General features: G+C 45.0%; 1 protein-coding gene across 1 annotated transcript in view; it reads left to right on the forward strand.

Annotated features, from left to right (window-relative positions):
• The window catches only part of si:dkey-215k6.1 (transmembrane protein 132C), a 327,832-nt gene that overhangs the window by 169,103 nt on the left and 131,814 nt on the right, over positions 1 to 26,915 (forward strand). The window contains exon 3 of the mRNA XM_060907575.1: positions 17,034 to 17,174. Coding sequence (XP_060763558.1) covers positions 17,034 to 17,174 — 141 coding nt within the window. The remainder of the gene's footprint in view (positions 1 to 17,033; positions 17,175 to 26,915) is intronic.

The raw sequence follows: 26,915 nt of genomic DNA on the forward strand, positions 1-26,915 counted from the left end.
CTGTCTAACCCTCCTCCACCCTCACTGACCAAACTGTCTAATCCCCTCCACCCTCACTGACCAAGCTGTCTAACCCTCTCCACCCTCACTGACCAAGCTGTCTAACCCTCCTCCACCCTCACTGACCAAGCTGTCTAATCCTCTCCACCCTCACTGACCAAGCTGTCTAACCCTCTCCACCCTCACTGACCAAATTGTCTAACTCCCTCCACCCTCACTGACCAAGCTGTCTAATCCTCTCCACCCTCACTGACCAAGCTGTCTAATCCTCCTCCACCCTCACTGACCAAGCTGTCTAACCCTCCTCCACCCTCACTGACCAAATTGTCTAACTCCCTCCATCGTCACTGACCAAGCTGTCTAACCCTCCTCCACCCTCACTGACCAAGCTGTCTAACCCCCTCCACCCTCACTGACCAAGCTGTCTAACCCTCTCCACCCTCACTGACCAAATTGTCTAACTCCCTCCATCGTCACTGACCAAGCTGTCTAACCCTCCTCCACCCTCACTGACCAAGCTGTCTAACCCTCCTCCACCCTCACTGACCAAGCTGTCTAACCCTCCTCCACCCTCACTGACCAAGCTGTCTAACCCTCCTCCACCCTCACTGACCAAGCTGTCTAACCCTCCTCCACCCTCACTGACCAAACTCTCTTTCTTTCTTTCTTTCTTTCTTTTTTATATACTGGATGCCAACTGAAATCCTCTTTGCTTATCTGAGGCGTGTGTGTGAGCATGCACCCATGTGTGTAACTATAAGCTTACCTGTATTTTTTTCAGCTATATTTGTTCACTTTAAAAACAGAAACAAAACAGTGTTTGCACATGTGTACACACACACACACACAATTTGTTTGGTACAAAGGTTGCATCGCCCTTTACACAAAAATCTGCAACTACATACTGAAACAGATCTGTGGACAAACAGTATTAATCCGTGTGTGTATGTGTGTGTGTGTGTGCAGATCCAGGATTGATTTGGAAGGGTAAACTCTCTGATCCCGATCCCAAGTTAATTAAATGCCAATTGGATTGGCCTGCAGACTTGAATGCCATCGTCTCTGTGTCCACACACGTGTACACACACACACACACGCACACACACACACACACACACACACACAGACACACACGCATGCACACACACACACGCACGCACGCACGCACACACACACACACACATGCTAATTCCTGACCTTTCTCAGTTTGGCTCCTTGGTTTTTGTCACTCGAGGGCTTGTCCATCGTAGAGTGTCATATAATACAAACTAACAGTCTCTTCGAGTGTGTGTGTGTGTGTGTGTGTGTGTGTGAGAGTGTGTACACTTTTCTTATATAAGAGGGTGGGCAGCAGCTGTTTGTGGAAAATGAGGCCGTTTCCCCCAGATGTTCCTGTCCTTAAATAAGCGCTTTTCTATTTCTTTTTTTAAATGTATTTTTTATATACTTACACACACACACACACACACACACATCTGGGATAGTGGAGAGATGGAAGACTGGAAGAAATTTTTTACATAACAGTATCTGCACACTACAGAACTTAAGAGCGAATGCACAGAAAAATCGAGCACACGGTGGCCACAAGTCAAAACTTAACCTACCCTCATTTTGAGTCTGTAGGTAGATATTGATGAGTTTTTGAAGATTCTGGGGTTTATTTTTCGAAGCAAATCGAATTTTGTGAAAAAAAAAATCGAGAATTTTGATTTCACCATCATGCGGGCTGAAAATAAGGTAAATTATGCAGTTCCCAAAACTTGGCTCACAGAGTAAAATTCCAGCTTCTGATTACTCACTCAACCCCATATTTGTTTAAACCAGATATCAAACACTTCATCTCTTTAAATTTACGGATTAAGAGGATGTTTCTGACAGCAATCGAGGACATTCTTTCAGGACCACTTGACAACAAGGTGATTTACTGGCAAATGAAAAATTGAATTTTCTTCTCAGGCTCACGTTTCAAATGAGTTCAAATTAAGGTTATACCTTCTGGAGAGGTCATATTTTAGCAATATGCAAAAGTTATGCTGGCTTTTTGACTAAGAGGTTAAAAAAAATTACACCCAAATCTGATGGAATTCAATGAAATGAACGTGACCATTTGGTGACCCCGCTGTGTGATGTTGTAAACTCAAACTGACTTATTTTTTTAAAAAAACAGCTACAACTCAAGCCCTGTGATGACCTGGCGACTTGTCCAGGGTGAACCCCGCCTTTCGCCCATAGTCAGCTGGGATAGGCTCCAGCTCGCCTGCGACCCTGTAGAAGGATAAAGCGGCTAGAGATAATGAGATGAGAATGAGCTACAACTCAGAATGAATATCATGCTTTTTAACATGTTTGAGGTCTGCATAAAAGCTTACCAGTACTAGTTATTGAAATTCTGTGCAATCCAATGGTTCTACAAACATATAAGTAGATGGTAGTTTAGTGAAAACTTTCCACTCTTGTTGAAATGTCAAAACACCCGCTTGAATACTTGCTGATATCAAACACTCGTCAGAAACTGTCTTCAAAGCCGTAGATGAGATGAGAAATCTGCATTGGAATTCCTTAAATAATAAGTAAACAATAGTGTAAAACTCCATTCTTTGATTATGATTTGAGTCTTTGCTTGCAATCTGTACAATCGGTGATTCTAAAGGAGCTGTCAAGAATTCAGTGAACTGTAGCTGATAAAGGTAATAATGTGAGAGTGCAGGCACTTACTGATGTATGCACAGAGGAAGCAGATAAGCAGACTGTCAACAAAGCCAAAACATGTGACTGAAATTGGTGTCAGTAAACTAGTGAGGGTCAGGTGATCGGTGAACAACATGACATGGAAAAGACAAAGAGCAAAAACGGAGAGGAAATGGCAAAAGGTCAGGAAACACTAGAGAGCCAGTCAGAAAAGATACAAGGCTCAGTATGTACTGAAATGGCAGGACGATACTTCGCACTGGAGTGGTGTGAATGAGCGGCTCAAATAGCGGAAGCGATGATTAAGGAAATGCATGACAGCTGTAGTTCAGTAGGCTGGGGACAGAGGGCGCTGTGTGTCATGGGAGTTGTAGTCCTGAGTGTTTGTAGTCTGCTCCTTCACACTGGGATAACTGACAGTAACCCCCCCTCCCCCCAGGAGCTACCTCCTGGAGCTACACTCTTCCTAGGACGACCTCTACCTCTGGGTGCTGGCTTGTTAGGATATGGAGTGTAAAACTCTTGCTTCAAGAGTGGGTCGAGAATGTCCTTGGACTTAACCCAACTTTGTTCTTCAGGTCCATATCCTTCCCAATCTACCAAGTACTCGATTTGGCCTCCTTGTCATCTGGAGTCGAGGATCTTGTTTACCTGGTAGATTGGGTCTCCATCAAAGTTGAGTGCAGAGTGTTCCTGGTCTGGTGAGTTGTGGGCAAGGGGGCCCCAGGATAGCAGGTTTGAGGTGTGAAATGTGGAACGTAGGGGATATTCGACAGTGAGGTGGGAGTTCAAGATGGTATGACACGTTGTTAATTTGGCGCAAGACCTTGAAGGGTCCGATGTAGCATGGGTGGAGCTTCTTGCAGGTGTTTGCTTCTCTCAAGTTCCTTGTGGCTACCCACACCCTGTTGCCGGGGAGGAAGTCAGGATTCTCACCTCTATGTTTATCTGCATATTCCTTGTACTTGCCGCTGACTGCTTCCAGACGCTGGTGGACCTCCTCCCAGATGGTTTGACTTCGTCGAAACCAGTCGTCAATTGCCTGTACTTGGCTGGGTGCGTTATCCCAGGGAAACAAGGGTGGCTGGTAGCTGAGTATGCACTGAAACAGTGTTAGCTGGGTGGCTGAGTGTTTGAGCGAGTTTTGTGCATACTTGGCCCAAGGTAGGAAGCGCGACCAGTCCCCTGGTTGCGCATGCAATGTATTCTCAGGAAGCAGCCAATCTCCTGGTTTGCTCTCTCCACTTGGCCATTAGACTGGAGGTGGTAGCTGGACGTGAGACTTACTGATACTCCCAACCTTTCCATGAAACTTACCCAGAATTGTGAGATGAATTGGGGACCCCGGTCACTGACTATATCTTCGGGGATGCCATAGTATCGGAAGACCTGTTGAAATAACAGCTCAGCTGTCTGAGAAGCTGTCGTACAAAGGGATGCTGGGTAAAGGGATGAGTTTCAGAGCTTTTGAGAATTGACCAATAGTTACTATTATGGTGGTATTCCCTTGAGAGGGTGGGAGATGTGTGATAAAGTCAATCGCCAGATTGTTCGAGGGCTAATTTAATAGTGAGGAGCTCTCTATTCCCCACATCATAATTCCTTTCTGTTGAAGTTAATTTTTTGAGAAAAAAAGCCTACAGAATGTAGCTTTAATTTCTCCCCAAAGCATTGTGACAGGATAGCCCCTACCCCAGTGTCAGATGTGTCTACTTCCACGATGAAAAGCTTAGTGGGGTCAGGGTGTTGGAGTATGGGAGCCAAGGTAAATGCAAGCTTAAGTCGACTGAAGGCTTCCTCGGCCACAGAGTTCCACTGTAGGTGCTTGGGGCCCTTCTTCAACAGTGTGGTTAGGGGAGGTGCTAGAGAGCTGAAACCTCAAATGAACCGGCGATAAAAGTTCGCGAAGCCTAGGAATTGTTGGAGCTCCTTTACAGACTTGGGTGTAGGCCAGGACGTGATGGTTGCTACCTTGGAGGAGTCCATGCACCCTCCTTTGGCACTAATGATATAGCCAAGGAAGGAAATCTTGTTTAGATGAAACTCACACTTCTCTGCCTTTACATAGAGGTTGTTCTCTAACAGTCACTTGAGAATGGTTCTGATGTATTCCTGGTAACTCTGGACATTGGAAGAGTAAATCAGGATATTGTTGATATAGGCGATTACATTTTCCCAGCATGTCCCGTAGCACGTCGTTGATGAAGCACTGGAACACGCTGGGTGCCAAAGAAAGGCCATATGGCATGACCTGGTACTTGAAGTGCCCCGCGGTTGTGCTGAAGGCCGTCTTCCATTTGTCACCTCTCCTTATTTGGATCAGGTTGTATGCACTTCGTAGATCGAGCTTTGAAAATATCTTAGTGGATCAAAGCTGTTCAAGAGCTGCTGGAACAGCAGAGGATACTCTGCTGGGGAAGAGGATAAAGATACTTTATGGTGACCTGGTTTAAGCCTCTGTAGTCAGTGCAAGGCCTCAGTCCACCTCTTCATTTCTCAACAAAAAAGAAACCAGCCAATGCGGGTGACTTGGAAGGCCAAATGTATCCCTGTTTGAGAGCCTCCTGAATATATTCCTCCATGGCCGCATGTTCCTTTTGGGACAAGGGATAAATATGACCACGTGGAGGAGACATACCTGGCAGTAAGTCGATCGAGCAATCGTACGGCCTGTGAGGAGGTGACCCGCAGGCCTTCCCCTTACTGAAGACTTCTACAAGGTCTAAGTAACAATCCAGAATATTGTCTATGGAGTTGGATTGGGGGCTCCCTACGGAGGTAGAAGCTACTCTGATCTGAGGGAGAGAGAGGCAGTTCTGGAAGCATGTGGGTGACCTTTGAAGAATTTCCTTGTTTTGCCATGAAATCAATGGATCATGTAGCTGCAGCCAGGGATAGCCAAGGATGATGTCATGATCGATAGTGGTGGTTACATAGAGTGATATGAATTCTTTGTGTAAAGCCCCTATTTGAATCTGTACTGGTTGTGTGCAAGTGGTGACCAGTCCATCACCTATGGGTCCAGGGCAGCACGGTGGTGTAGTGGTTAGCACGGTTGCCTCACAGCAAGAAGGTTCCAGGTTCGAACCCAGTGGCCGGCGAGGGCCTTTCTGTGTGGAGTTTGCATGTTCTCCCCGTGTCTGTGTGGGTTTCCTCCAGGTGCTCCGGTTTCCCCCACAGTCCAAAGACATGCAGTTAGGTTGACGTGGGGCAGCCTTGGGCTGAGGTGCCCTTGAGCAAGGTACCTAACCCCTGACTGCTCCCCGGGTGCTCTGGTGTGGCTGCCCACTGCTCTGGGTGTGTGTGTGTGTGCGCGTGTGTTCACTGCTTCAGATGGGTTAAATGTAGAGGATGAATTTCACTGTGCTTGAAGTATGCATGTGATAAATAAAGGTTTCTTCTTTCTTCTTCTCCATCGATGGTCTTGATACTGAGTGCGCTATGCAGGGGGATGGTAGGCAGGTCAAGGTTCTGCACGATGGCACTACTGATAAAACTCCCCTCTGCCCCTGAATCAGCAAAAGCAGATAAGACATGAGTGGAGGACCCTACCCTGAGTAGGACTGGGATGGTAAAGGATTTAGAATTGAATTTTCTCACCGGATTTGTGGAGCTTACAGGCCTGTCTGTTGGTGTCTCTCGGGCTGGTCATATGGGACATTGCCGGATGCTATGCTCAGGGCTCCCACAGTAGAAACATAACCCCTCCTTGTGCCACCTAGCATGTTCGGTGTGGGTTAGATGGGTGCGTGAGACCTCCATGGGTGAGCCATCCTCCATAGACTGGGCAGATATGGTGTTGAAGTGGATAGATGGTCGGTGCTTTAACAATTGGTTAAGTTGAATAGCTAAGTCAATGAGGGAGTCCAGAGTGAGGTTCTCATCTCTACAAGCCAGCTCACTAATGATCTCTGGACATAGGCCTTGGTGAAAAACCGCTTTCAGCGCCAGATTGTTCCACCCACTGGCAGCTGCTAGTGTCCTGAATTCCAAGGCATATCCAGCAACATTTCTGAAGCCTTGGGAACTGGTGAGAAGACTTTCTCCAACCTCTATCCCTTCTGGTTCATGATCAAATACCCTTTTAAACATGGTGAGGAACTGTTCATAGGACTTGGTTTGCTCGTGCCCCTTATTCCAAACTGTGGTGGCCCAGTGAAGTGCTTTGCCCGAGAGAAAAGATATAAATTTTCAAGATTCAAAGATTTTTATTGTCAATTCACTATACATCCAGGACATATAGGAGAATCAAAATTCCGTTTCTCTCTCATTTTACTTGTAAAATCAGATAAAAATATTTATATATTAAAAAAACCACACACACTAATATATATATATATATATATATATATATATATATATATATATATATATATATATATATTAATGTGACCCCTCACTGAATCCAGGGACACATGTCGGCTGAAATGAATCCGAGATAATCGCAAACGAAGCTTTTTTTTTTTCGAAATTTGTGATTTTTGTTTTTTTCCATCATGTGCAAGTTGAGATCTTGAAGAACGCAATCAGTATTTCAGATAATAGATTGTTTTATTGGAAAAGCATACATTTTTTGTTGCAAATTGTCTCGTTTTTGTCAGGACTGTAGCCTGCTGGGGGGTGTGGGTAAATTACCTTATGGGCCATTCACATGATGATTTAAGTCTTTTGTTGTTTTTTTCCGCGAATCAACTGTATGATCCGAGCTGAGCGCATGGCTACTTAACCTGCATACAGGCGTGTAATTTCACTATGGAATGAGTTACTAAACAGAGCGCAGAGGAGCTGACACACATCGGAGATCACCATTTCTAGCAAAACCCTCAACCTCGTTTTCCAGATTGAATGGAATACTTGAATGATCGGATGATACACGGTCCGTTCTAGGATTACATTCCATCAGAGGCATTGGTGTGTGCAAGGCGCCGTTTCTCTTTCTGATGGGGTGAGTTTATTAATCTAAGGCTGTGTGGTTATTTTTGCATGTAACGGAGAGTGTTGTGGTTTGGTTAAGCCTAGGTCACAACCGGACGTGCAATTTTTTGGCCGTGTGATTTTTGGCGTTTCCCAAATCGCTGCGTTTTTTTTTTGTTCATGGAGAAAGACGCGCGTTGGCCGTAAGTTTGTCTTGCAACCTGAAAAAAACGTAAGCGCCTGTAGAGTTTGTTTGACATGACAAAGAACCTCTGCGGCCGGTCTGCGGCTCGAAAATCAGCACGTCACACACGCGCTCTCGTGCTTTTCACACGCGCGCTCTCATGCGTTTCATGCGCGCTCTCCGTGTGTTTCTTGCGTTTTTTGCGTGTAGACCGGCTGTAGGAGCGCGTACTGTACGGCCGGTTGTGACCGAGGCTTTACATGAAACTAGTGTTGTGTTAGTTGTGTCATCATCGTGCTATCTTTCTTTCTTACGGTGTGAGTAATTTTTCAACCACAAAACGTTAAAGTATACTTTAGGACTTATTTTTGTACTTCATAATTGTGTTGGGCATACTTTGCATGGAAGGAAAATTGACATGGTGATCTTTGTTTACATGAAAGTAGCATCGTGCTAGCTCGTAGGGGGTAGGGCTTTCCTTAATATCATGCAAATGAGCACCATTATGTGCCCGCCCTACACCCAGAGTAGCTGAGATGGAAAACTTTGAGGGCGATTTTCTCCCTTTCCTGTTTTAAGAAGTATACACTTTCAAAAGGCCACACATTCTTCAAATATTGTCAGATCTCCACATGGAAGGCATCATTGGAAAGCTTAGAAACTGTACTTTCTGAATCTGTCAATAACTCAAAATGCCCCCGGGCCGACATGTGTCCCTGGATTCTGTGATCTGCCACATATATATATATATATATATATATATATATATATATATATATATATATATACACACACACACACACACACACACACACTACCGTTCAAAAGTCTGGGGTCACTTTGAAATGTCCTTATTTTTGAAAGAAAAGCACTGTTCTTTTCAATGAAGATCACTTTAAACTAATCAGAAATCCACTCTATACATTGCTAATGTGCTAAATGACTATTCTAGCTGCAAATGTCTGGTTTTTGGTGCAATATCTCCATAGGTGTATAGAGGCCCATTTCCAGCAACTCTCACTCCAGTGTTCTAATGGTACAATGTGTTTGCTCATTGCCTCAGAAGGCTAATGGATGATTAGAAAACCCTTGTACAATCATGTTAGCACAGCTGAAAACAGTTTAGCTCTTTAGAGAAGCTATAAAACTGACCTTCCTTTGAGCAGATTGAGTTTCTGGAGCATCACATTTGTGGGGTCGATTAAATGCTCAAAATGGCCAGAAAAATGTCTTGACTATATTTTCTATTCATTTTACAACTTATGGTGGTAAATAAAAGTGTGACTTTTCATGGAAAACACACAATTGTCTGGGTGACCCCAAACTTTTGAACGGTAGTATATATATATATATATATATATATATATATATATATATATATATATATGTATGTGTGTGTGTGTGTGTTTTATACACACACACACACACACACACACACACACACACACACACACTCTAAAATAAAACAATGTACAAAAAGCAGTAGTGCAAATACAGTATAATAACCGTAACGGAGAAGATGCTTAGAATAGAATAGAATAGAATAGAATAGAATAGAATAGAATGCCTTTATTGTCACTATACCCATGTACAATGAGATTAAAAGCAACTCCAATAACAGTGCAAACAGCGTGTAGAGAAAAAAGGAAAAAAAAAAGGTGAGGGTGTAAGGGGTGTAAGGTGCACAGTCCTGAGGTGTATGTGTTGTGTTTCACATTATAGAGTGAGGTATTACACATTATAAAGTATTGCACAGAGAGTGTCATATTATAAAGTATTGCACATTGTAAATTATTGCATGAAGACAGTCACATTATAAAATAAAGTATTGCACATTATGAAGTATTGCACAGGGAAGTTAGACTATAAAGTCAGAGCATATCCGAGTTCAGGGTGGTTATGGCTTTTGGAAAGAAGCTGTTTTTGAATCTATTTGTTTTTGTCCTGATGCACCTGTAGCGGCTCCCTGAGGGCAACAGGCCAAACAGATCAAAGCCAGGGTGGGAGCTGTCCTTGATAATGTTCTTAGCTCTGCTAAGGCAGCGGGAGGTGTAAATGTCCATCAGGGAGGGGAGAGGGCAGCCAATGATCTTCTGTGCTGCCTTTACTACTCTCTGGAGCCTCTCCCTGTCTGCAGCAGTGCAGCTGCCGTACCATACTGTGATACAGTATGTCAGCAGGCTCTCGATGGATGAGCGGTAGAAGGTCAGCAGCAGGCTGGGGTCTAGGTTGTGCTTCCTGAGGACTCTCAGGAAGTGTAGACGCTGCTGAGCCTTCTTAATGACTGCTGTAATGTTCTCTGACCAGGAGATGTCAGCGGAGATGAGAACGCCGAGAAACTGAAAGGTGTGGACCCTCTCCACATACTCATTATTGATGTAAAGGGGGGCTAGGTCGGTGCTGTGCTTCCTGAAGTCAACAATGAGCTCTTTGGTTTTCTTGGTGTTCAGAGCGAGGTTACTCTCTGAACACCAGGCTGCCAACTTCAGGACCTCCTCTCTGTAAGCTGCTTTGTCTCCCTTTGAGATGAGTCCGACCACTGTGGTGTCGTCAGCAAACTTGACGACGAGGTTGTTGTTGTGGATCAAACTACAGTCGTGGGTGTAGAGGCAGTACAGGAGGGGGCTCAGCACACAGCCCTGTGGAGAGCCGGCGTTCAACATGCAGGTGGAGGAGAACTGAGGGCCAAGTCTCACAGTCTGGTGCCGGTTGGTAAGAAAGTCCTTTATCCAGGCACATGTGAGAGGGGGGAGGCTGAGATTGTCTAGTTTTCTGATAAGGATGTCCGGGATTATTGTGTTAAAAGCTGAACTGTAATCCACAAAGAGTATGCGGACGTAGCTCTGCTGCTGCTCCAGGTGGTTCAGCACAGAGTGGAGAGCTACGGCGATGGCATCCTCTGTGGATCTGTTCGTGCGATATGCAAACTGGTAGGGGTTGAAATCTGGGGGGAGGTGGTCTTTGATGTGCTGAAGAACTAGTCTCTCAAAGCACTTCATGATTACTGGGGTGAGGACCACAGGATGGTAATCATTCAGGCTGGTGACAGGAGACTTCTTTGGCACTGGGATTATTGTTGCAGATTTTAGGCAGGGCGGGATGACTGCCTGAGCCAGGGAGAGGTTAAAGATCCTGGTGAAGGTAGGGGCGAGCTGGTGGGCGCGCACTCTGAGCACCTTAGGTACACCATCTGGGCTGGCAGCTTTCTTGGGGTTCACTGCCAGGAGCACCCGTCTGACATCGTGCTCCTGTACAGTGAATGGAGTGGTGTAGGAACTGTGTGGTGGTGGGGGCAGGGCTGGAGCAGATGAGTGCTGCTGAGATGTATCAAAGCGAGCAAAGAAGCAATTTAGCTCCTCTGCCAGCGGCGCACTCCAGTCTCCTGTTGACGCATCACAGTCTCTGAAGTTTGTGATGTCTTGTATGCCCTGCCACACCTCCCGTGTGTTGTTGCTGGACAGGTGGGACTCTATACGCAGCCTATGGTCCTCTATACGCAGCCTATGTTTTTATCCATCGTCACATTCCCGATGCAGAACTTGATATAGTCCAGCACCATTCCTGTGAATGTCTCCAGCTCCTGGTGTTCAAATAAGTCCCAGTCTGTCCGTTTAAAGCAGTCCTGTAGTTTGGAGAGTGCGTTGTCAGGTCAGGTTGTGATAGTCCTTGTGGTGGGCCTGGCTCTGTGTCTGAGGGGGGTGTAGGCCGGGGAGAGCAGGAGGGAAAGATGGTCTGACTGGCCAAGGTGGGGGAGGGGAATGGCTCTGTACGCATGCTTGATGTTGGAGTAAACATGATCCAGAGTGTTCTCCCCTCTAGTAGAACACTTAACATGTTGGTAAAACTTCAGCAGTACAGTCTTTAAGTTGGCCTTATTAAAGTCTCCTGCGATTATATGAACACTGTTGGGGTGGGCTCGCTGCTGCTCGTTTACGGTGTTCAGCAGGAGAGAGAGCGCTGTGTTTACACAGGTGTCGGGTGGAATATACACAGCTGTGACAATCACTACAGTTAGCTCTCTCGGTAGAAAAAAAGGCCGGCATCTTACAGACATGTACTCGAGGACTGGGGAACAGTGTTTGTCTATAATTGTTCCATTGTTACACCAATTATCATGCACATACACTACCGTTCAAACGTTTGGGGTCACCCAGACAATTTTGTGTTTTCCATGAAAAGTCACACTTTTATTTACCACCATAAGTTGTAAAATGAATAGAAAATATAGTCAAGACATTTTTCTGGCCATTTTGAGCATTTAATCGACCCCACAATGTGATGCTCCAGAAACTCAATCTGCTCAAAGGAAGGTCAGTTTTATAGCTTCTCTAAAGAGCTCAACTGTTTTCAGCTGTGCTAACATGATTGTACAAGGGTTTTCTAATCATCCATTAGCCTTCTGAGGCAATGAGCAAACACATTGTACCATTAGAACACTGGAGTGAGAGTTGCTGGAAATGGGCCTCTATACACCTATAGAGATATTGCACCAAAAACCAGACATTTAGTAGAATTTAGCTAGAATAGTCATTTACTACATTAGCAATGTATAGAGTGGATTTCTGATTAGTTTAAAGTGATCTTTATTGAAAAGAACAGTGCTTTTCTTTCAAAAATAAGGACATTTCAAAGTGACCCCAAACTTTTGAACGGTAGTGTAAATACAGAGCCCCCCTCCTCTGCTCTTACCGGAGTCCTCAGTCCTGTCCCAGTGGAGCAGAGTGCGACCTGCTAGCTGCAAGCTAGCATCGGATATTTCCGGATGAAGCCAGGTTTCGGTAATAATTAAAACACAGCAGTCACGGACATAGCGATTTCCAGTGAGTTGTAATTCCAAGTCATCCGTTTTGTGCACCAGGGATCTGGCATTAGAGAGATACAGGCTCAGTAGAGGTGGCTTGTGTGGTTGTTTTCTTAGCCTTAGCATAGCACCAGACCTGTGGCCCCGCTTCTGCTTCCTCTCCCTCTTCCGTCTGCGCCGCCTCCTAGACCCGACAACAATCCATGGAGAGCCTGGCGGTCTTGCTATGTTATCTGGGATGTTATGCGTGTAGTGAAAGACACTCAAAACAGATATCTGGTGTTGGTCACCGATGGCCAAAAGTGTCTGGCGGGTGTACTGGATGTTCGCGGAACTGATGGTGCACAAACAAGCAAGAAAGGAATACAAAAACAAACAAAAAAAAAAGAGCACTGAAAAGGAGAGCCGTGAGCCACTGCAACCATGCGCGCTGCCATCTTGGAAACTCAAGAAGAGTAGCTTATGAGGTGTACATGAATAGTAGTGCAAATGACCAATAGCAGCAGATACAACAGTAATGCAAATGATTATGGTGTGATGTGCGAACAGATGAGATAGAGTTCTTGTGTAAATGAATGTGTTACAGACCAGGGGTAGGGGGTAGGTAGTGGACAGAGTTCAGCATCCTGACAGCCTGGTGGATGAAGCTGTTCAGCAGTCTTGCGGAGCGGGCCTAGAGGCTCCGGTACCTTTTCCCCGAGGGCAGCAGGCTGAAGAGTGAATGTGAAGGGTGAGAGGTGTCACCAGCAATGCTGATGGCTCTGCGGGTGAGACATGAGTGATAGATGTCTGTAAGGGAGGGCTGACGGGTACCAATGATCTTGCTGGCCGTGTTTACTATGCGTTGCAGAGTCTTCTGGCAGGAGGCATTACAGCCTCCGTACCACGCAGTGATGCAGCCAGTGAGGACACTCTCAATGGTGCCCCTGTAGAATGAGCACATGATGGGGGGTGGGACTCATGCACTCCTCAGTTTGCGGAGGAAGTAGAGGCAAGTTTGAGCCTTCTTGGCCAGCGATGCGGTGTTGTTGGACCAGGAGAGGTCCTCAGCGATGTGCACCCCTAGGAATTTGGTGCTGCTCACCCTCTCCACTGCAGCACTGTCGATGGTCAGAGGGGGATGCTGTGAGTGACCTCTTCTGAAGTCAACCACAATCTCTTTGATCTTCCCCATATTCAGGAAGAGCTTGTTGTCTTTGCTCCACTGGACCAGTTGGCTCACCTCATTCCTGTAGTTGGCTTCATTGTTGTTAGTGATGAAGCCCACCACAGTTGTGTCGTCCGCAAACTTGATGATGTGGTTGGTGCTGTAGATTGGTACACAGTCATGGGTCAGCAGGGTGAAGAGCAGCAGGCTGAGCACACATCCTTGTGGGGCAGTGGCGGCTGATAGTCTTTCAAACAGGGGAGGCTGGTCGGTTACAATATTTCCAGATTTTAAAAGAAAAAACACATCAGTTTCGCCCATACTCTTGCCTCTGATCTGGCTGATTATTGGCAGCGTCACAAACTGTGAAATAACAGGTTCTTTTGGCCCATTAGCCTACTGTCCAATATACATGATGGTGGTGTTGGGGGGGGCTGTTATATTTTAACATTTTATATTTTAAAATTGTGGTATGTTGTTTAAAAATTGACCTCGGCTGTGCTTTTGTTTAAAAATGTTTTCCAAATTGTAGCTGTGTTTAATTCATATCCAGAAAAACATATATTCCAATATAATATACTCAGCATAAACATTTTAAATAGATTCTATATTTTTGGTCCATCCATGACATATTACTAAAGTAGCCTATTTACTGTTGTTGATGTGGGTCACTTGCTGTTAGCCAATTCACTTTCTCGTACCAGGAGAGCTGAAAGGAACGAGTATTATTCCCTACCTTTTTCACCAAGTCAATTTGAGGTGTTGGTCTACCCTGCTCTTTAATTTTAATTTTTTCCTTGAAAGGAAGACTGGCAAATGGCTTCGCCAAAATTAAATCAGCAATGCTTGGCATCCGTGCGCAGCTTTCTTGCTAGCTGACTAGCCCCCTCAAGTTCAAGTTCAGTCACTCAAATAAACGAAATTTCTGGAACTAAGATAGCAAACTTGACAACACTATATTTACACTTTATTTACAATGAAAATATATACAATCTAAAAAAGCTGGTAGAAACCGTATGTAATGAATGAAATCGAAATGTAAGCCGATCTCTTACAATACACCACAGCACTTGCGAATCCGCATGGGACTGAACTGATGTTGCCAGATACTGCTGACGTTATCCAGCCCAAAATATGTTCAAAACCCACCAAAACGCATTTAAAACCGCCCAATCTGGCAACACTGTACTGCTGCCTGTCTATAGTTGAAACGAGCTGTCAATCAAAGAAAATATCCGGCCGCTTTCACCAATCACCAGTCTCCTCGCGGAAACTGCCATGTCCCTCCCATGTGAGGCTCAGAGTCCGTGGGCGGGCATTTTCGCAGTATTTGTCCAATAACCGTCTTGCATTTTGATATTGAAAAGCGCAGAGCTCCCAAATGCCATTGAAGTCCATTGAGGCTGGGAGTCCATGAGACTCCGTGGGCGGGCGTTTTCGCAGTATTTGTCCAATAATCATCTTGCATTTTGAGATTGACAAGCACATAGCTCCCAATCCACTGAGGCTGCGCTGCATCGCGCTGTCACGAGGGGGAAAAACTCATGCACACATTAAGCGAACTGGGGAAAGTTATAACGGAATGATTTCGCACTGTAGTTGGGTTGAGCACATATTTCTATGATTCTGGATCTGAAATAGCAATGTTATAAGGTCGGCTATAACATAAGCCTAGCGCAATTCATCCTACATGATGTTTGTCGGGCGGCACGGTGGTGTAGTGGTTAGCGCTGTCGCCTCACAGCAAGAAGGTCCTGGGTTCGAGCCCCGGGGCCGGCGAGGGCCTTTCTGTGTGGAGTTTGCATGTTCTCCCCGTGTCCGCGTGGGTTTCCTCCGGGTGCTCCGGTTTCCCCCACAGTCCAAAGACATGCAGGTTAGGTTAACTGGTGACTCTAAAATTGACCGTAGGTGTGAATGTGAGTGTGAATGGTTGTCTGTGTCTATGTGTCAGCCCTGTGATGACCTGGCGACTTGTCCGGGGTGTACCCCGCCTTTCGCCCGTGGTCAGCTGGGATAGGCTCCAGCTTGCCTGCGACCCTGTAGAAGGATAAAGCGGCTACAGATAATGAGAATGAGATGATGTTTGTCATTTTTAGAGGAGGCTGAGCCTCCCTCATTGTCTTAGAGCAATCGCCCGTGTTGTGGGGCCCCTGTGCTCAGCATGATGGTCCTGGAGGTGTTAATGCCAACCTGCACGTTCTGTGGCCTCCCTGTTAGAAAGTCCTATATGCAAACTGGAATGGGTCATGAGAGGGAGGGAGGATGGACTTGATGTTCTGCATGACCAGCCACTCAAAGCACTTCATGACGATAGAAGTCAGTGCTACGGGCCGATAGTCATTATAGCTGGATGGGAGGGGCTTCTTTGGCACTGGTATTATGCTTGCCAATTTTGCAATCTTGTGCTCCTCCGATAAATGCGGCATGGTGGAAAAATACATAGAACATTGCAGTAAAAAACCCTTACATGCAATGACGTCTCCTGCAAACTTCTCTGGAGTGGGGAATTGAAGCACTGGGCTAGGAGGAGGCTCAGCTAGTGGCTAGAGGAGGCTAGAGGAGACTCTATTAACTAATTAGATGACTTCTGAAGGCAATTGATTGCACTGAATTGTATTTAGAGGTATCAGAGGACAGGGGGCTGAATACTAATGCACACCACATTTTTCAGATTTTTATTTGTTTAAAAATTTGAAGACCATTTATCATTTTTGTTTCACGTCACAATTATGTGCTACTCTGTGTTGGTCTATCACATAAAATCTCAATACAAAACTTTAAAGTTCGTGGTTGTAGGGTGGAAAAATGTGAAAAAGTTCAAGGGGTATGAATACTTTTTCAAGGCACTGTATGTGTCAGCCCTGCAATGACCTGGCGACTTGTCCAGGGTGTACCCCGCCTCTCACCCATAGTCAGCTGGGAAAGGATCCAGCTTGCCTGTAAGACAGGATAAGCGGCTACAGATAATGGATGGATGGATCAACCGGAATCGAGAAACAAACCGCAGAACCTTTGACAACACATGGTTATTGTCCTATAAACTGAAAATGAGTGAATGTTAAGTTTTGAGTTGTGGCCATGATTTTGCAAATTTGCTCGATTTGTGTGTGCATCCTCTCTTAACTGTGTGAAAATGATGTAAGTGCTAATAAAGCAATATTTTGAACCACTGTGTAGTACTGTAGCATGTGATTTGGGACGTGGCCTCTCTGGAAGTCTTTGATGTCATATGTATCCCATCATGCTGTGTGTCAGAGTATTTGCTGCATGTTGACTGACGTGCTGTCAACTCTTTTCAGGGCTCAATACGGTGAAGGCATCAACTTCGTAGCAGTGAAGCCCAGTAACTTGAATACGTGGGAAATCAAACAGGAAGTTGCTCCAGGCTCCGCCTCCTTTTCCATATTCTGTGAGAGGAAGACCGGTTCATCCAATGAGAGGTCAGTCCTGTTATTGTATCACAAATTGCAGAAACAGTATATCAGACATAGTGTACTAATGGGTGAGTATCATAGGTTTGGTTTGGTATGTAGCCCACGATGCCTCACTGTTCCAAATCGTAATAGGCTGCCTGAGTAGGTGACTTTTCCAGGCAGTGTTTGTGGTCCTGAGACAGAATCTGAGACAACATTGTTTACGTGTCACTATTATGCAGAGATGGGACCAAGTCACACATGTGCAAGTCTCAAGTAAGTCTCAAGTCTTAACCTTCAAGTCCCAAGTAAGTCCCAAGTCTTTTTTGTCTTGGGCAAGTCAAGTCAAGTCAAGTCAAGTCAAGTCACAGGCTATGTCAAGTCAAGTCAAGTCAAGTCCTATAATAAGTCAAATCAAGTCCAAGTCAAGTCACCTTAGGCGTATTGGTGTAATTTTAGCAGCAGAATATGAATTTAATACATTGAAAAGGCAATACATAAGTAAATGTCAGTAAACATCCCTGGCGCATGTGCCCAACCTGTTAAATATTTGCATTTTAAATACTCATGTTCTGTAAAATACATCATGGAATAAAACAAAACAGTAATAATGTCACAAAGTTATTTATTGATGGCAAAATTGATTGCAAATTGAAAGCCAACTAAGTTTCTCATATTGTCATCAGCCAACAAGAAAAATAAACAGACAAAGTGTTATAAAAATATATTACGATAGGAGTCATTTTGAAGCAGTAATGTATTTTGAACTTCTTGGCTTGCTATGATAAAGTCAGAGGTATCGATGCCAGGTCCATAGTGTAAACACTCTACCATGTATTCCTATTCACAACTTAAGCCTAGTTGATTGACCTTCCTGTTTTTTTTTCTTTTTTTTACTGCTTTAACTTGTTATAAGTATTATGTTTCATAGTTCACTCTCGGGCGGCACGGTGGTGTAGTGGTTAGCGCTGTTGCCTCACAGCAAGAAGGTCCGGGTTCGAGCCCTGTGGCTGGCGAGGCCCTTTCTGTGTGGAGTTTGCATGTTCTCCCCGTGTCCGCGTGGGTTTCCTCCGGGTGCTCCGGTTTCCCCCACAGTCCAAAGACATGCAGGTTAGGTTAACTGGTGACTCTAAATTGAGCGTAGGTGTGAATGTGAGTGTGAATGGTTGTCTGTATCTATGTGTCAGCCCTGTGATGACCTGGCGACTTGTCCAGGGTGAACCCCGCCTTTCGCCCGTAGTCAGCTGGGATAGGATCCAGCTTGCCTGCGACCCTGTAGAAGGATAAAGCGGCTACAGATAATGAGATAATGAGATGAGTTCACTCTTGCCTGCACAACAGATTCCATGATGCCTTGCATCACAAATTGCAGGTCTACACACTACTGCATCATTCATTAATTTTTATATTTTATTTCTGATCAGTGATGGGAATAACAGCAGCCGCTACTAACACCTTTACTTGATCCAGTAACAGGCCATCTAATTAATTATTAGGGATGCACCGAAATGAAATTTTGGGGCCGAAGTCGAACACCGTGTCTAATGCCATACACACTATGTTTAATGTAATTGTACACCCTGAAGTTTAAGAACAGCAAAGGAAGATGAAAAATTCAGGGAGCTGTCTGTCTCATTTTTCACAATAAAATAAAACTAAACAATATATAAATAAATACATATAAATAGTAAATGCAAAAATTAATGAAAAAAACACCCCATTATGGTAGCCTACTCATGCAGAGAATTGGCATTCTGTTATGTGCGTAGTTAAAAGAGGGCAGGACGACCCCTTGGGTTAACAGGGGCATGAGCTCCTCCAGTCTCTAATCACGTCAGATGAGATGATTATTATTAATAAGATACACGTGGAGAAACCTGAAGTGACTTCGATGTGTGTTTGCGCCAGTAAAAAAAAAAACCCAAAGGATAGAGAAATGTGTCAGACATAATTTAGGTCTCAAAAAGAAGACCTGTTCGCCCGTGCAAAAGTGACATCATCTTATTCCATATGACAAGCTACAGAGGTGTGTGCAAAAGCGCTCTCTCTCTCTCGCTCTCTCCCTCTCCGAGGCGCCTCAGCCTGTGCGGAGCGGGGACAGATAGAACGACTTTGGCGCGGGAGTCTTGGTTCCCGCTATAATAGATTGTTACGAAAATAAATGTTAAATGAAATATGCATCCCGCGCATTCCTTTCCACAGGAACTTTGCTCACAGCGTTTCGGTCGTGGCTAACGCGCTGTCTTCCTCCTCCTTACCACAAGCGCAACGTTTCGGGAACAATCCGGAAAGGACAGTGCGCGGGATTCATCTTTCCTTGAACAATTACCCAGAGACTTTTTAAATGACCTCACTGGGAAATATCCAATGCACCTGTTCAGGTACAGAGTTGTGCTCTCTAAACTGTAGTCATTCAGACCATTGGTTTGGCGGCCTGGTAGCCTGATATACTAAATGTAAATGCATGGTTTGGATGACTGCACTATTTATTTTCGTAACACTGTTACAGCGGGAACCGAGACTCCCGCGCAGTCAGCCTGTTCTGCAGAGTTCAGTATCGCTGCTAGCCTGCATTCAAACAGCGAGTGGCGCCGGGGAATCCAGATCCTGGCGCTTTGTTCAATAGTGCATGACAGGCAGTGGGACGGAGTTTTCTTTTCTTTTTTGATCGGGTAGTGTGACGAAAAAAATGTGCAGGTTGCTGCACTGCTATTTCAAACGGCTATGATAAACTCCCCTGCCTCTCTGCCCTATGGACAGTCTGGCTAATGTACACGAACACACTTACACGAATTTGTGCTGCTCATGAACGTGTACATGTTCACAAGCTGACCATTAGCTTCACCCTGAAACAGAACAACAGGGCAGGAAGCTGCTTATGTTATTCAGCATCACGACTGCAAAGTGCACAATCAACTTACTACTACTGATATACAATATCATTAAACTTGATGTAACTACATTGCTTACCAGCATTCACATAAGAATTTCACAATAATAAACTGAATCCCTAGCTACATCTGCAACGGCTAAAATCCTCCTACCGCTCACTCTCGTGGCTAACATTGGCTAACGAGGAGTTTAGCTGCCATCACCAAATAAAAACACATTAATAAACTTACTGGGCAGAATGGATCTTCAAATGCCGGACGAAATTGGAGGTCGTGGTCTGGCTGTCAGAAATCGTCACGTTGCAAATCTTGCACTGCGCCGTTCGTCGTTTACCTTCTAGGCAGTAGCCCTTGAAGCCGAAAGTGATGACTCTTGGGATGGCTGACATGATGATATGATGTGAAATCTGTGAACACATCGTGGCATGGGGCGTGCCGGTATATAGCCCACGCAGAGAGCGTGCCTGATGGACAGGGCGGTGACAACGCAACGGCAGTGCAATCAAAATTACTGAAGTATGTGCATATTACATTTTATTTTCACAATAAAAACACGATGGAAATAACACTCAAGTCACTCAAGTCATCGTGTGTCAAGTCAAGTCAAGTCCCGAGTCTTAAACTTCCAAGTCCGAGTCAAGTCTCAAGTATTTTCATGTTTTGTCAAGTCAAGTCACAAGTCATGAAAACAGTGACTCGAGTCCAAGTCCCCAAGTCTCAAGTCCCCACCTCTGCTATTATGGACAAATGTAACAGCTTACAGATATTTAATCAGGAAATTTATCAGGATATTTATCCTCCACTTACTCAGACTTTCTGTGGAACAAAACTCCTTTTTAGAGTGAGTATCTCAAATTAGCTCTCTCTGGTGATTTGGGACACAGCCGCTAATTCTCTTGCACAGCATGAGGTCAGTTCCCCAAACACACACTCGAGGAAGAGGAGAAAAGGAAATGGAGAGAAGGAGTTCTGATTCTAACAGACGTCACTGAGGCCGCAGTATTCCCGCTCCATAGTTTATTCCCATCTATCCCAACATTCCAGAGGGCATCAACGTTCCCAGGTGGGAAAATTTACAGTGCAGTGCTCTCGGTGTAGAACTGTCAGAGGCATCGGCAGTAATCACCCTCTGTGTTTTTACTGCAGGGGAAGAAACGCTTTGTGCTTCAGTGCAGAGTTTGATGCAGTCATAGCTGACAGGAAAGAGAGAGAGAGAGGATAAAGAAAAGGAGGAAAAGAAAGAGCACAGGGAGGGTGATGAGTTTATTCTAAATCACACCACCTGCTTATGTTTCATGGTGTGTAAAGAATGTGGGAAAAAAGAGCTGAGAAGAAGAGAAGAGAAAGAAGGCAAGATAATGAAAGGAATATAGGAGAGGAAGAGGAAGAAGAGAAGAGTGGGAGAAATGAAGGAAAAAAATCAAGATGCGAGAGGATGAGAAAAACAGAGAAAAGGAAAGAAAAGTGGATTGAGAGAAGCAAGAAAAGGAAGAGAAGAAAAGGAGAAAGGACCATGAGGAGTAGAAGAAAAAAGAGGAGTAGGAGAGGTAAAAGGACAAGAATAGGCAGAAGAAGGAGAGAAAAAGAAAAGGAACAGAAAGACGAAATGTGAAAGAAAGAAGGAGAATGAGGAATTTAGAAAAAGGTGAAGAGATGAAAAGAAGGGAAGAGAAAAAGGGAAATAAAGAAGGAAAAGGAGAAATAAAAAGAAAGATGAGAAAACGTGAGGGAATGTAGAGGAGATGAGCAAAAGGAAAAGAAAAGAAGAGAAAGAACAGCTGTCACATTTTCATCATATTTTAATTCTAAAACAAACACACACACACACACACACACACACACACACACACACACACACACAATGTTTATATGGGGATAAAGAGGGCAGATCACTTGCCTATCAGCAAGCTGCTTTATTGACCATGAGCAATTAACCTCTCCCTCTGTCTCGCTGTCCATCTGTCTCACTCACTCTCTTACACTCTGTTTCACATCTGCTCACATTAGCTGTGTGTGTGTGTGTGTGTGTGAGAGAGAGAGTGTGAGTGTCTCCTGCTGATCTGCACTTGTTCACTTTGTAGGATGAGACGGAGTGACACTCGGCTCATTGGGAATATGATCAATATTAATCCATCCATCCATCCATCCATCCATCTTCTACCGCTTATCCGGATCTGGGTCGCAGGGGTAGCAGCCTAAGCAGAGCAGCCCAGACTTCCCTCTCCCCGGCCACCTCCACCAGCTCTTCCGGGGGAATACCGAGGCATTCCCAGGCCAGCCGAGAAATATAATCTCTCCAGCGTGTCTTGGGTCTGCCCCAGGGTCTCCTCCCAGTGGGGCATGCCCAGAAAACCTCCCTTGGGAGGTGTCCAGGGGGGCATCCTAACAAGGTGCCCAAACCACCTCAACTGATTCCTTTCGATGTGGAGGAGCAGCGGTTCTACTCAGAGTCTCTCCTGAATGACCGAGCTTCTCACCCTGTCACTAAGGGAGAGCCCAGCCACCCTGCGGAGAAAACTCATTTCTACCGCTTGTATCCGCGATCTCATTCTTTTGGTCACTACCCATAGCTCATGACCATAGGTGAGAGTGGGAACATAGATGGACCAGTAAATTGAGAGCTTTGCCTTTTGGCTCAGCTCTCTCTTTACCACAACAGACCGGTTTAGCATCCGCATCACTGCTGACGCTGCCCTGATCCTTCTGTCCAACTCCCGCTCCCCCTTACCCTCACTCGTGAACAAAACCCCAAGATACTTAAACTCCTCCACTTTAGGTAGTGTAGGTATCATGCCGCCCATCTTGTGTCAGAACTACAAGTCCCAGTCCTCTTCTGTGTGACCTACGTCACGCGTGGGCGGGATCATCTACGTCAGTCCGCCATGCGCGCATAAGTCTGGGCGGAAGCTCCGCCATTTTGTCTCTCGTGTCTGGGTTTCAAGGAATCTAGACGCACAAAAGAGATGCTCTCCACCAAAAAGGACGTCTTTTTCTTTCTTGCAAGATCCATCACTCAGCGCGATTTTCTTTCTTACCCTTGGCAAAGGTAAACTCTAGAGTCGTGCGATCTTTAAACTCAACCTGAGTTACAACCGGTTTACTTGTATTAGAAGTGACGTCATGACTGCAGCCCAGGCAGTTAAAAGTTAAGAAGCAATTGAATCCTTTTTAACTCAAAAGCGCTGTGCATCTTATTCTGATCAGAGACTTTTCCTCACGAACGCTGAAGTTTGGACCAAGAATCCTCTGCTTTCCACGGGAACCACCCAAGTGCTCCGCTGGACCCGAAAGTTTTCTACACCTCCATCACGAGCGGCTCACGTGCTCCCACGGCGAGGCCCGAAACTACACCGGCGAACATCTTCATATCTTGCTAAAGGCAGGATTAAGTAAGATTTTGGCATTTGGGCATAATTAAGATAGTCTTAGGAATTTGCTTTTATTGAAATAGTGTGAATTTAAACCCAGGTTTATCTGTTACACTGTTAGACACGCAGCGTGTTGATTTATTTTGGTTCTATGTTCTCTCAATTGTTTAATAGATAGGCTGCGCATGCTCCTCTCTGACTAACACTTTAATTTCCTTATCATACATTTTGACCTTATCAAGGCTTCAGTGAGTTTGGTAATGTTATGAGTGTGGAATCTTTTTGTTACTGAGAAAACACGTGCTCAACAGGCCTGACCAGGCCTGATACACTTTAGATAGCTTCCCTTTGTCTTTAGCAACACGTGCTCAGTAGGCCTCACCAGGCCTAACAAACACACTTTAGCTAGGCCATAGGGCCTTTCACAAACACACACTAGCAACACAAGGCTAATCTAGGCCTCCACCATGTGTAGTTAGCTACACGAGGCTAAACACATGGTCAAGTCCTCCCCCCCCACACAAAAGCACACATTAGCAACAGAGCTAATCCTTTGTTCTATTTAGATAACATTCCTTTGTTTTAGCTAGCAACAAGCTAGGCCATACACACACACACCATATCATCTTTGTATAATAAATTCATTTATTAAACAAGCTGTTTATTTGTGTGAACAATATCTGAAGTCCCCAATCTCTCGAAGAATTCAAAAAGGTGCATATAAGTTATGTAATAAGGTAAGTGATTGTAATAATTTGGAAATATACCATAATTTAGCTGTTTGGTAATTTATTATTAAGCACCAAGATTAATGGTATGATTCACTAAATGATTCACTAAATGATTCATTGGTATGATTCACTAAATGATTCATTGAACGATTCACTAAATGATTCACTGAGTGATTCACTTCAAATGAGTGATTCTATGGTATGATTCAATTCAAATGAGTCAAAGTAAACAATTCAATGGGATTGATTCATTTTAATTATTAACCCTCAAATTTAATGAGACTGATTTAATGAGATTGATCACTTAATTTCAATAATTAACTGATTGCACCCACAGTTAAATTGGTGCCCCGTGTGAGGAAGATTGGTTTGTTGACTTCTGGAATATTGTTCAACAACAAATAAACTATCAGTTTAATTCAGCAACTGCTAAGGTATATCCCCAGGTATGCTAAAACGGTTAACAGTAGTGTGATAACCATATCACAAATACTCATAACCTATTTAACTTAGGATAAGAGAGCATTTCCAAATAAACCTTATTAATTAATTACATAGTTAATGTTAATTATGATTAAATTAATAATTAACTCATTGATTAATTATCTAGTATCCAGCCTAAGTAAATTGGCATCCCCTCGTGTCTCAAAAATGGAAGACAATGCTCAAGATGTGTCTCTCCTTGAGGTCATCGCAGACCTCATTCACTGCTCTGCCTCTGAAAAGGCAAACATTAAGTACACGAGTGAGAGTGAATGCCAAAACAACTTAGATAACTCAAATAAACATATAAGAGATCCAAAAAGAACAACTTTTAATGTCCAAGCGGCACTAGGTAAGCTATTCCTCCTATCATACTTCCAAAATGCTGATTCAGAAATCAGATGCCTTTGCGGAGAGGTTGAAAGGCTGACCACCAGCAACGCCGAGCTGACAGCCGATAATAATGATTTACATAGGGAGTGTGAGCTCTTGAAGACCTCCCTTGATGATTGCACCGAATGGCTAGAGAAAGCCGAAATGGTTGCTAAGAGGGCTGCCCAGGAGTAGACCCCCCAAGAGCAGCGTGAGGGGCATGAAAGACCCCCAACAATGCGCCAAAGCTCAGAGCGGGAAGAGGCGTCCGAACCGGACACCGTAAATGATCTGGTCGAGGACCAGACATCCCGCCAAACTCCATCAACTCGCTACACGACTCCGTCGTCATCTAGCCAGGATGGAGCCATACTGCGCTCATCCCGAGCCCAGGCCCGTAGCACACCTAGGTCAGTGCGCTTCAGTTTCCCTGATCCATCTTCAGATGAATCAGACCACGCATCTCGTGCGAAGCGGGAGCGATTCCAGAGTAGCTCAGACAGTGAGTACTCAGGAGAGCAAAAGAAGTCGCATAAGGACGTGCACCAAGCCCTCCGCCTACGGCAAATTGACCTACTTGCCCAAGATGTCGAACAATTCGATACCGACAATCAAAGAACTAATGTAAATAACTATTTACGAAGAATTGACCGATGCCTGATGGACCTGCCGAACGCCACAACACGTGAAAAACTTAGACTAATCTGGAAGACCTCCAGTAGTAGCGTTCGTGCCTTTTTAGAGACACTACCCCCAAACATTCGCAATAGTTATTCGAAACTTCGCAATTACAAGAGGGAAGAATATGCGCCATACATGGACGAAACCTCCGCGACATTGTGTGCATTACAAATCAAACAAAAACGGTCTGAGGTGCCTCGTGAATATTACAGACGGCTACGTACTGCCTATTTCCAAGGTAGTAGCGCACCAGGGTTGGAAGAAGATGGAGGTTTCATATCTCTCTTCTTACATAACCTCCACCCAAGCGTGTGGACCCATGTCACACTGACGTGTCGACGAGGTCGCTATTCGATGAGGGAAATTAGGCGACTAGCCCAAATGACCTGGGAGACCATAGTCAAAACTGCAAACGGAAATGATGATGACCCCAGAGTCCTTAGGCTCCAGGATGCAAATGGGCCCCCGCTAACCTTAGAAGGAGGCGAAGCTCCAAAAGGGGGACCCACCTGGAAAAATTCCGGTCCAGCCCGATCCTTGCCGAGCCATCACAAGGGTGAGTGGAAAAATTGACAAGGTAAGGCCAGGAGGGACCGAGGGCGAGTCCACAGTGACTATGGCAATCGCCCATCACATGAAAAGGGTCGTAGGGAACAAAACGGTTGGCAGCAAAACCGTCATCCCCGCTCTGACCAGAAACGGCAGAAACGTTCCGACCATAGCTCTAAACGCAAGGGTAGAGACGACCAACACAGTGACTCAGACCAACCTGGTGAGTTCCACTCAGAGCTGGACTCTTTAAAAGCCCAGTTGGCTGAGATTAAAGAACTGTTACAGGAGACGTCAGACCCCTCAACAGATAAAACAAAAGAGCCCAAGAAAAATGACAAAAAGCTATTTGCTGGCATGACTAGGCCAGGAACCACGGGTATATCTCGTGAAAGGGGGAGGAGATCCCTCTGAAACAGCAGGCAAGGGTCAGGATGTAGGGCCCCCCTGGTGGCGAAGGCAAACACACAAAACGCACCTCTCATGTGCGCTAAAGTCTTCACCACCATTTCTCAGACACACGGCTCTCACGAGGCGACCCAATCCCAACCAAGCCCTGCAACATAAACGTAGTCAGCTTCACACAAAACAAAACCCCACAGTCATTGGATCCCACAAAATATGCACAAACCCGTTGCGACGAGATTAGTATGAACACCAATCAACCGAGTGCCACGCGAGATCAAATTTCTG

Source organism: Neoarius graeffei, chromosome 24, assembly GCF_027579695.1.
Source record: "Neoarius graeffei isolate fNeoGra1 chromosome 24, fNeoGra1.pri, whole genome shotgun sequence".
In the NCBI taxonomy this organism is placed as follows: domain Eukaryota; kingdom Metazoa; phylum Chordata; class Actinopteri; order Siluriformes; family Ariidae; genus Neoarius; species Neoarius graeffei.